The sequence below is a fragment of the Squalius cephalus genome (genome assembly GCF_949319135.1).
Source record: "Squalius cephalus genome assembly, chromosome: 25".
NCBI classification, from domain to species: domain Eukaryota; kingdom Metazoa; phylum Chordata; class Actinopteri; order Cypriniformes; family Leuciscidae; genus Squalius; species Squalius cephalus.
Window position 1 is genome coordinate 28,270,967 of NC_137146.1, and position 12,693 is coordinate 28,283,659.

General features: G+C 37.5%; 1 protein-coding gene across 3 annotated transcripts in view; it reads left to right on the forward strand.

The window, feature by feature from the left end:
- pard3aa (par-3 family cell polarity regulator alpha, a) overlaps positions 1 to 12,693 on the forward strand; it is a 461,686-nt gene that overhangs the window by 263,978 nt on the left and 185,015 nt on the right. For all 3 annotated transcript variants that reach the window (XM_079863216.1, XM_079863217.1, XM_079863218.1), the window contains one exon: positions 9,485 to 9,623. In XM_079863216.1, coding sequence (XP_079719342.1) covers positions 9,485 to 9,623 — 139 coding nt within the window. The remainder of the gene's footprint in view (positions 1 to 9,484; positions 9,624 to 12,693) is intronic.

Sequence of the window (12,693 nt, forward strand, 5' to 3'; positions counted from 1 at the left end):
AAGCGCTGTGGGCTTCACTAAAACACACCTCTCTGGAGCACGTCACACAAACACGTCATTTTACCAACTAAGGGAAGTTTTATCAGAAAACTACCCATAAAGAAATCACTGGAAACTAGCGAGATCACAAAACAAACTTGAAAAAAGCGGCAGTTTGTTGGCATTTTTGTTGTTTACCTAAAGGTTTAAAACCCAAGCATTGCTGTTTTACCACAGTTTTACACTAATAAGTGATACATTGATAATAATGACTTAATGTGTGTCAAGATTGCACATTAGTCACACAGAAATAAAGTGGTATTTACCGTTATTTCACAAAAGAAAGAAAGAGGACACACATACTTATTCAGCCGCGTCTGTTTCTGTTTATTTGTAGTCACATGTTTTCATCATTTAGAAAGAACGATCATTTCTACATATTTTCCTCCAAAAATACGACCTGAGGAGCTTTAGCACAACAGTCCCAATACAGTTATATTTTCAGACAGAGAAACTTGCTTTATTTTATGGCATACCTGTATACAGATCTAAATATGGATATCAGACAGTCAGGTATAAAGATACAAGACGTACTCACAAATAAAATAAAGACACGATTGTGATAGTCTATATGATCTGTCTGATTTCTTCAAGCAGTCGTATTTACCACGTTAACTATGGTAATGGTTAGCGCGCATAGTTTTTTCGCATCGCATATACAGTGCTATGCATAAGTTTAGACACCCATACTAAAGTTGACTAAAAAGAGGAATAAAAAATCATCTTTTGGAAACTGACCTTAATGCCTTAATTAAAAAAAAAAATAGGAAAAATCCAACCTTTAAAGACACCAATTTTCTTTGTGAATGAATAATGTATCTTAACTAAATAAATGTTCTTCCTTAAAATACAGGGTGCATAAGTCTGGACACCCCTATGTTAAATTCCCATAGAGGCAGGCAGATTTTTATTTTTAAAGGCCAGTTACTTTATGGATCCAGGATACTATGCATCCTGATAAAGTTCCCTTGGCCTCTGGAATTAAAATAGCCCCACATCATCACATAGCCTTCACCATACCTAGAGATTGGCATGGTTTTATTTCAGTTAGCCTAAAAGCTAGTTTGATTTGCATTGAGAGATGATCTTATGGAAAGTACTCCATGCCAATCTCTAGGTATGGTGAAGGCTATGTGATGATGTGGGGCTATTTTAATTCCAGAGGCCAAGGGAACTTTATCAGGATGCATAAGTAAGTGGTAAAAATAAAAATAAAAATAAAAATCTGCCTGCCTCTATGGGAATTTAACATAGGGGTGTCCAAACTTATGCACCCTGTATTTTAAGGAAGAACATTTATTTATTTACGATACATTATTCATTCACAAAGAAAATTGGTGTCCTTAAAGGTTGGATTTTTCCTAATTTTTTAAATTAAGGCATTAAGTTCAATTTCCAAAAGATGATTTTTTATTCCTCTTTTTAGTCAACTTAAAGCATGGGTGTCTAAACTTATGCATAGCACTGTACATATTTCTGCCTTATCCGGTGACCAGAATCCACATCAGATCAGAAACAGAAGGTGTTCAAACACTCGAGGTTTGACTGGCCCTGACACACATGCTTTGGGCCCGACAGTGGAAACAAGCTTTTGAACTACAACACATTATTCATAGTATTAATGATTTTCTACATTGTGTCAAGAAAAATAAAGTTTTCAGTGTGAATTTAATTCATATAACACACACAATCTTCATCATCATCATCATAAACAATGTCTGAAGAGCTGTGAGTGGTCCTCAGGTCCACTTTGTTTCTTTGATTTCTCTTTGTGGAAAAAATTAAATATCCTCAAATTTATTCCACATAGCTGGGAATCCTTTAGGGACGTAATAAATGCACACGCTGTCCTCGCTCAGAGATGCTCTGTTCTTTGAAAGTTATGCATTTGCATCAAGCCCAAAATGTCACTGTGGTTTGATGTTTTACAAAAGTACTATTTAACTGGATTTTACTTACAAGTGCTTCTCATTTCCTTCTACAGTACTTGTTCAGATTATTTGAACTTTGTAGATTTGTCTCAGAGGAGGTGTACAATAACCTGGTAGATATTTGATGTAATCTGCTCTAAATGGCGAGAGAGAAAAACAGAATATAGCACCGAATCTAAACCTGTTTTGCACTATTTGAACAAGCAGCGTGTAAACAAAGCAACAGCGTCAGTGCAACAACATGCTCGCGTGTGCTTTCATTCTGACTGCAGTTTTGCTGCGTAACAGCGCCGTGACTCTGCGCTTCTTGCTGTGCTGCAAAAATACTACTTTTAAAGTCACCATGAAATCACAATTGACCATTCTTATTTTTTTATGGAATATTCTAGTATTGAGTATAAATTATTTATGTGTGCACATCATAATTCATATGCCTGGTAATCTTGAATGAGAATAAGTTCCTCTTGCAGCATTTCTTCTCCTCTCTGATGACGAGGGCGGGGCAACCTGTCACTCACATGAGACCAGCCAATAGCAAACCACAACCATCCAATCAGTTCCCCACAGACAAAATCAAGTCCCGCCCACATTTTCACTCGGATAGAAATCTGCCAGTGCATCAGACAAAGTATACTTGTATTAAAGATGCCATTATGCCAGTTTGAATCAATCAATCATCTATCTATCTATCTATCTATCTATCTATCTATCTATCTATCTATCTATCTATCTATCTATCTATCTATCTATCTATCTATCTATCATCTATCTATCTATCTATCTATCTATCTATCTATCTATCTATCTATCTATCTATCTATCTATCTATCTATCTATCTATCTATCTATCTATCTATCTATATCTTGTTTCAATTTTTTACAAATATTTTAATAGAAAAAAACATTAAAAAGCTGGCATAAAACAGAAGTTGCACTAGTCTTTTCTTCTCTATTGTGACGTATATCAAAGTAAAACTGCTACTCGAATGAGAAAAAAAAAATAATAGTGTAAATGTTTAGTGATTTTTACTGGCTTTCCAGTAAAAATATCCATTTTCAAACACATTAAGTAGTCAATGTTGCTGTGTCAGTGCTGTAACTTATTAATTCCGGTGTCAAAATGAGTACTCTGCTTTAATGTGCAGTGTGAAATAGAAATTTCAGACTGTAATCCATTGGCATTCTTGCTGAAGTACGTCCCGATTACGAAGAACTGTGCATTTTTTACTATCATAGCGCCTCCTGTGCATAAAAACAACCCATGTGGTTTGTGTCCACATGACGTTTATGAAAGCTGACATCAGGAAGGAAGTGTCATGCTGGCCACAGAAAACTGTCCTGCTGAAATGAGTGTCTGATCGATTGTGTCTTGAGAGAGCTATCAATCTGCCTGACTGGTAAATTATGGTTTTATTAGCATTGAGCCAGACTGCGGCTCCACGGGGCGAAGCAGGGCATGATGGGACGCATCCACATACGCCAAGCAATATGAGGAGGACTTCTGGATCTGTACTTCATTAGTTTATTTACTCTCCGATGGACCTTTTTGACACGAACTCACAATGACTTACTGATGTCATATCGCTGTGACTGGGATTCAGGAGGATGGCAGAAGCATCATGGGAAATGTAGTTTTGCACCTCAAAGAAATTGCAAATAGGAAGGAGTGTGTGTGTGTACGAGGCCGTCTTGTTTGACTGGAGGCGTCCGGGGAGCAGAATGAAGACTGCTCTCTCTAATCCACTTACAGCTCAGGAGGGAAACTCAATTGGTTCACCTGAGAAAGTAATTGATTGAATCAAAGGGCAGCGCACTGAGCCACAGTGGCATTGAGCAGATCGGGTGTCACGACACACACTCAATCTAACTCACTCACACTTCACAAGGTGAACCGAGACAGTTGTGTACGGAAGAGATCAGCGGAGCTTCCATGTGGTCTTTATTTTCGATTAATATAAACGAATATTTAGACTATTAATAAATATAACAAATATATTCATATATTTACACTTACTCATGTTAAGATTATATTTATATATATATTATTTAATTTATATAAACTTAACTATATTCATGTTTTTCCTGTAGTTTTTTAAACAATTTCCAATTTCTATCACTTATCTTTTCCCTACATTTTTAGAGTTAAATTAAATAATATAAATATAATCTTAACATGAGTAAGAGTAAATATATGAATATATTTGTTATATTTATTAATTAATTTATTAATATATATATATGTAATATTAGATATAATAATATTATTATTATTATTATTATTATTATTATTATTATTATTATTATTATTATTATTATTATTAATCCCACATCAAATTTGGCTGATAAATTACTCCCAAAAGATCATTTAATGTCATTATTGTGTTAAATGAGAAAAGTATCAAGTTTTACAAAACATTACAAAAAGTAGCTTTAGAAAGAAATATTTGATTTGATTCAACATATATTTTATTACACACAAACTTTTAACAAACTTTTTCGTTGTTGTGTAAATCAATATCATATTTGCACTTGTGCTCTTCGGAAAACAAAAACAGCACTTGTGATATTTCTTAACTATGATATAAAAATGAGACAAGAACGCATACATACTCACACTGCCCATATTTATACATCAACATGTCCAGTATTCAAAAAACCGTCCCACCTGGTGAAGTATGTCAGTACAGTAAGGTTAACCAATCACAAAAAGGGTCATTTACATAGAGAAGTCCCAAAAGTATAGAAGCTAAAATCTGCCTTTTTAAAGCTGAGGGTCAAAATGGTCAGGGAATTGTTCTGGGTGCAAGACACCTTGACTAATACTGTATTATAAGTGGATTTCAGATTTGGCTCCTTTAACTTAAGCAGTTGTACCCATTCAGTGCCCTTACTCTCATCGGCGAGAGAATTAATTCACCCACTATGGGGACACATAATAAACTGTCACTGGCTCTAAAGCACAGTATTCACAGGGTAAATCTGAGCAGTTCGACCCACAGCTGCACAGCCTCGGGCGCTTGTAGCCGTCATAATCCACTTGAAAAATAGACTGGAAATATGTGGGAGAGGACAACAGATCTGCCATAGAAAGGGGCTCATCTCCTCTGTGTAAATGAATGGGATTGTAGAGATGCGATAGAGAGGGCTAATGAGGCTGTCTGGGTCTCTGAGAGATCTGTGTGTGACAGCGTAAGACCTGTCATTACAGGCCGAGAGGAGAGAGAGGGGACGCGGGATTAACACTCAGAAACAGCATCAGGCCAGAGGAGCCTGCACATGTGTGTGTGTGTGTGTGTGTGTGTGTGTGTGTGTGTGTGTGTGTGTGTGTGTTATAGACAGGATTAGAGTTACTGTATGATGCTGATATATAGGCAAGGAGATCTTCTCTCTCATCCAAGGTCAGAAAGGATTTTCTCAAACATGTTCTAATGTGAATACGTGGACAAGAATTGCAGTGATTTTATCACGACTAGGGCAACAATTTGAAAAAGACCAGTGTTAAGTTGTTGCATTATTCATAACTAGATTTTGTTTGCCAGTGTAATACAAAAGTTGCTCGGTCAATGCTAAGGTATTATGACTTCCATTCAGAAATGAATTGAGAATGTCTTTAATTCAATTCAATTTAGATTGAGGAATTTTACTCAAAATTGCAGTTTGAGTGTACAGAATTAAAATTGTAAAAAAACTGTAATTAATTGGATGGATGGATGGATGGATGGATGGGTAAAATGGGTGGATGGGTGGATGGATGGATGGATGGATGAATAGGCAATGCCAGCCTCTGAGGAAGACAGACTGTAAAGGGAGTGTTTAATCCACATGGCTAATCCTGTTTGAGAAGCTCTAGATTAGGGGAGATTACGAGTAGAGAGGGCATAATAAACGGGTTCATAATAACTCCTCTCCCAAACTCTGGGCCGTAGAAGATCTGTGTCTCCCACAAGCACATCAGTTCATCCCAAACTTTAGAAACACGTTCCTTTATAAAAACCCATCCTGTTTTTATCTCCCTCTCATTCTGTCACAACCGTCAGATTTCAACAAAGGTTCATAAAACAAATCCTGGTTTTGTGAAGAAAAACTCGTTGAGAAGAGTCATTGTCAGATGAAGTTGTAATTGTGTTGAGCTCTTGTGTGCGTCAGTGACTGTGCTGTTTTATCAAGTCAGCAGCTCCAGACTTCAGTAAACGTCTCATCTATATTAAACATCTGTTGTTTACCCACAAATGTCCTGAACGGGCTGGGCGAGATGTGTCCTGTGTGATGGTCATCCTGCAGTCCAGGCTTGCTTGTCTTTGATGTATCTAGATGCTCAAAACTGTTTTGGTTGCTATTGATCAGAAGACATCAGTCTCATTCTCCCAAACTCTCCACCGTGAACAGTAAACTCACATAAGCCCCTTTCACACAGCGCATTGATCCCGGGAAATTGCCGTAAAATTGCTAGAGTGCCTTCTGTGTGAACGCAAACACGTCCCGGGATCGATGCCGGGATGGGGACCTAGTAACATTGCCGGGATCAGTCCCGGAACGCCCCCTGTGTGAACAAAAGCCAGGACCAATGCCGTAAGGGGTGTTTTGTTGCTCTTTGAAGAAAGTTTGTGTTCGTCATCAACAAAGAACGAAAAAATGTGTGCAAACTAGAATGAAGCCTAGACCAGGAGCTCCTTACTATCCGCGCTGAAGCTGAGAGCGTACGCGATGCGTTAGTGTACGGCTGAATCCGGAAAAAAATGCTTGAGCGTAGTTTCTCGAGATCGAAAGCGCAGATCATTAGTCGCCTAAAGTGCACGACTACAATGGTGAGAGTGGAAGCGGAAGATTAGACTGGCCTTTCTACAACACATCCTGACGTCACGTGTCTTTACGGGATCTTTATGGGATGTGTGTGAACGCACTCACAGATTCCAGAAAATCACTGGCAGTGTGAATGAACCAAAATCAAACGATCACAGGGACACATTAGCCGCGTTTCCACTGTCGGGCCAGAGCCGGGCGTGCTAGTGCATGCCAGGCCACTGTAACTTCCGGTGATTCTGTCAGCTAACATCAGCCTTAAAGGGGACCTATTATGCCCCTTTTCACAAGATGTAAAATAATTCTCTGATGTCCCCAGAGTGTGTATGTGAAGTTTTAGCTCAAAATACCCAACAGCATTTTATTTACAGCACGTTTAAATCATCATTTTTTGGGTCTGTGAAAAACGCACTGTTTTAGTGCTTCTCCTTTAAATGCTAATGAGCTGCTGGTTCACGGCACAGGGGGCGGAGCCTAAGCAGCCGCGATCAGAACAGGGAAGATGATAATAATAAAACAGACAGTCACAGTAATGGTGTTCATTTCGACCATAAAAATGCCTACAGAGTCAGAGAATATATGCTGTATGGAGTTGGAAAAGTTATAGTTTAGTTTAATTACGATTATAACCTATTTGGCATTGCTTGTATACACTATTAATGCAAGCCTGCTGTAGGACTCCGTCTGACGATCTAATTGTCTGAATGATGACACAAAATATACTGATGAGTTTAATAAAGTTTACTGTATGTCACACAAAAGATGAAGCATCAGTTTTTCTTCAGAAAATCACTGTTAGAGCTGAGTAAACAGTATAAGAAGTGCATAAGTAACTTACATACATTTCTGTTGAGTTGAGGGAGGATTTTCTTTGAAAACAAAATGAATCCACCTCGTCTTCACTGGCTAGCAGATTTCAAGAGTAAATAAAGAGAGCTATGTGAATGAATACATCCAGCTACAACACCTTCAACGCTTGGGAGATGCTTCGACGCTTCTCGTGAGTGCATTGCTGCAGCAATGGCTGATGTGTACAACTCGCAGTGAACTCGATCAGGGCGGGACTAAGTTATAACGGCAGTGTCACTCAACACTCGGGGGCGGGGCCTGTGGCTTTAGTGATGTCACTAAAGCCACATTCTGAAAACAGGTCGTTTGGAGAGACTGCTTTTGATTTATGGAGATTAAAAAAAAAGGAGTGAGTGGATTTTTATCACTGTAGGGTGGTTGTGTACACACACTGCCAACACACATTTATGTCCAAACACCATACAAAAGTGAATTTTGCATAATAGGTCCCCTTTAAAGACTTTTAAAATCATTTACCTCAAAACTCACTTTCATGTTTGAACGCCTTCTGTTTGTTATCCGATGTGGATTCTGATCAACATATAAGGTAGAAATATTTATACGCGATACAAACGACTATGCATGCTAACCATTACCATAGTAAACATGGTAAATATGAACGCTTGAAAAAATCAGACAAATCATAAAGGCTATCACAATCCTGTTTTTATTTTATCTGTCAGTAGCCTACGTCTCGTCTCTTTATACCAGACTATCATACAATAAAGCAACTGTTTCTCCGACTGAAAATATAACTGTGCTGGGAGAGGACGTAGGGTACATTTTGTAGGGAATGCAATGATGCATTCATAAAAAGCCTTCCCATAGTTCCCTTGAGGTTTGTCTCCAGATCCAGAGAGCTGTGTCTAAAAACACTGACATGTGGATCTTGGTCTTCCTAGTAGACAGGAGCGCAGGTGGTGGGAATTATGGGTTCCCTCATTCTCAACACAGCCTCATTCAGGAGAAGTTCCTGTGGGAGGAAGTGAAACCTTCTCACGATCAATGCGGGCCCGTGGGGAAAGTGTATAACACTATAAGAACATGATGGCTCATAAAGGACCTGAGATCAGACCTCAGTCAGCGACAGCCTAATCATACGAGCGCAGTAACAGCTCTATTAGTGCTGGAGACAGGGGATGAGGAACTGAGATGTGCTGGACAACAGATGTCTGGCTTCAGATAATAACTTTATTTGACTTTTTGACTTTTGTTTTGCTCACAAAAGCCATGCATCTGACTTTTTTTGTGTGTGTTTTGCTTTGAGATTTTTTTTTTGTTTGTTTTTTGCATTGTTTTAGACAAGCATTTTTTTATTGTTTTGAGTTTTGTTTGTTTGCATTGTTTTAGATGAGCATCTGACAACATTTTGAGACAATTGCACTTAAATCAATAAAAAACAATTTTATCAACTTTTATTTGAGTTTTTTAGTTTTGTTTTGAATTTTGTTTTGTTCGTGTTGTTTGAGGCATGCATCTGACAAAATGTGACAATTGTGTTTTGTGTTAAATTTTGTTTTTGTTTTCTTTACATTGTAGGCTTGCATTTGACAATTTTGTGACAATTGTGCTTAAAGCAAGAAAATTTGTTTTATATTACATTTTATTGTATTTTTTTGTTTAGTTGTTTTGTTTGTTTTGTTTACATTCTAGGCTTGCATTTGACAATTTTGTGACAATTGCACATACAGCAAGAAAAACTTTTATTCAATTTAATTTTATTGCATCTGACAAAATTTTCTGACAATTGTGCCTAAAGCAAGAACAACTATTTGCTAAAGGGATAAGACAAAAAAAAAAAAGCATCTGAAAGATTAAAAAGCCAGTATATTTATATTTATATGTTTTTCCCTCTTTCTCTCCAGGAGTCTCCAAGTTGCCCGACTGTGTCTCTGAACTCTCCGAGAGATGAACATGAGCGGCGGATCTCTCAGTCGCTGTATCCCGGAGAGAGCCTGGATGACCAGCACACCCCACTACACACCATGATGGGGAGATCGATGGGTAAGACTCATAATTTTAGTCTTAGCCACAAACGCCCCTGGTGTATCATTGCACACAAAAATGGCCTGAGCTTTCTCGAACCGAAGAACTCCAATCTGATCGGCTGACTTTAAGAATTATTCTGGATTCAAGACGTAATTGTTTTCATCAGTCCAGATGTCCTTGCTTACCTGTAATTTCTGGTTTCCACATATATTGTATCCGGAATGTCATTAAAAGGAAATGGGTCAATTTGCATGTCATTCGAAGATCTTTTCCTGTCTAAAGGGGCTTTCACACCGTGTAGTTATAGGAACTCAGTTATAGGAACTAGCCACCAGGGCGGTTCCCAAAAACTCATTTTCCCCTAGAGTAATTTTCCTGGTTGCATTCGCACCGCCTGTAGGAACTCTGAAGTGACACAATCCAGCAGAGGCGACGTCATTTAGGTGCACCGTGACTGGTTGAGAAGTACCTGGACTTCGGTCCATCTATCATTGTTTTCCATGTTCGTGGAGTAAGAGTAAGTAAACTGTGTGCCTGTGCCAGTGTTTCGCATGGCATGCCTTCAGCCAATCAACATAAACTTACATCATCGGTAGTTTCTAACGTTCTGGGTCAGTCAGACACAACCTTCCCGTCTCTCTCTCTTGAATCGAACATGGAAGTGACTTAAACTGTAATTCATCGACTGGCCACTAGAGACAGGCTCCAAAAGAGAGTCAATCCCATAGACCTCCATGGTTAATAAACCCAATACAGGATACTTTAGATACAGGAACTATGAAAACGTTCCTCTGGTGTGAAAGCCCCTTATGTGAATGTTTATTGGTCAAAATACAAAATACTGCAATGTGGGACAGTCTTTATGGTGATAGTCATATTTTTGCTCTGCAAGACTATGTACAGTATGCACACACACATACTGTTTATATATGTCTTGACCTTCTGTTTCCACCGGACATATACGCTTTAAATACACAGATGAATCAACACCTGGACACACACAGCTCAGCCCAGCCAGTCCCAGCATGCTCCTGTGGTTTTGTAAATGGGGGTTAATGTCATTTTCAAGCCTCTGTCTCATCCAGCATGACTCTTTCAAGTCAGTCCTGATTTTTCTCAAACTCAGCTCCATTCTAGTCCTGCCAGACGATTGGAATCGACAGACCAATCCTTTCACCGTCATGCTTGTCATTTCACAATCGACTACTCAGTCTTGAACAATAAGCTCTTTAGTACCTGACGCAAACCCTGATCTTCCTCCTCCTCCTCCTCCCCTGCTTTTCTTCCACTTCTTGTTTTCTCTCCTCTTCTTGTTCTGAGCTTGTCTTCTGCGTGTGTTTCTCATTGCAGTGTGATAATGAGTCAGTCAATGACGTCTCTTCTCCTCATCAGAGTTACAGTGGCAAATGCGTCTGATGGCCGATTGCACTTTCAAAGCTGTATATCGGGGTTTTTTTTACCTTTTTTGTTGTAATTTTAATTGATAGTCGGGATAGTAGACAGGACAGTAAATTATGGGATGGGGGTGGGGGGTGATGTATAGTGGTCGATAGAATAATAATATATTTTATTATTATCATCACTAATACTATATAATATTATATATATATATATATATATATATATATATATATATATATATATATATATATATATATATATATAGATCTGGGAATCTGAAGGATCTGGAGAGATTCTGTATGGAGGAATGGTCTCTGATCTCTTGTCAGTTATTCTCCAAACTCATCAGGCATTATAGGAGAAAACTCAGAGCAGTTATCTTGGCAAAAGGAGATTGCAAAAAGGTATTTAATAAAAGGGTATGAATAATTGTGGCCAACGTGTTTTGGAGAAAAACATTTATTTTCTAATGTGATTTCCCCCCCACTTTCAATTATTTTACTTAAATGAAAGGTTAGGATTTTGCCAATTTTTTGAATGAAAGAACAAAAGGATAAACGATGCAGATTTATTTTTTACAACCATTTTTTATCATATTTACCAGGGGTATGATTAATTCTGAGCACGACTGTGTATATATATATATATATATATATATATATATATATATATATATATATATACAACCCCAAATCAGAAAAAGTTGGGACACTGTACAAATTGTGAATAAAAACAGAATGCAATGATGTGGAAGTTTCAAATTTCAATATTTTATTCAAAATACAACATAGGTGACATATCAAATGTTTAAACTGAGAAAATGTATCATTTTAAGGGAAAAATAAGTTGATTTTAAATTTCATGGCATCAACACATCTCAAAAAAGTTGGGACAAGGCCATGTTTACCACTGTGTGGTAGGGGTGGGCGATATAGCCTCAAAATTATATCACGATATTTCAAGAATATTTGCGATAATGATATTTATGACGATATAAAAAAAAAATTGACAATTTTTTTTATTACATTTATCTCACCTAAATGTTTGCACACTCATTGTGTTTTTACAATTGGGTAATTTTGTATTTCAGAGTTTACACAACACAAGGAAGCTTGATTTCAATCTTTGAATTAAATTGAAAAAAGTAGCAAAACATATATACAAAATAATAAAGATACAAATAAAGAGAAACGTTTTTGGGTAGGTCTAACACTATTCAGAAATACTACAGAAACTGAATAAGGTAATCAAATGTAAAATAACAAGTCCTGACTAAATTAAATTAAAGGCTATTAATTCTGATTCCTTACAATGAAAGCTATCTTTTGTTGTTTTGACGACAACATTAATGACAGACACATATGGCTGCTGTCACTTTTAGAGCTAGTGCCCGGATCCATTACTGTTATACTGTCTGTCACACTGTCACGCACGTATTATGGTTATTTCAGACATAACCGACTGTTTACGAATATACTAACCATGACCGGAATTTTTACACAATTTTGCGTGTTTTTTCCCCCGTTAAAGCAATATAATCCGCGAAATAGAACTTTTGTTACTCGCGAGCTGTTTGTGAGGCGGCTTTACTGTATGCACGCAGAGTAAACATCTCTCAGAGAGCGCGCGAGAGTACTGAATAGTTTAAAATCGCAAATGTTTAAACTGATAAGACTTAAAAAGA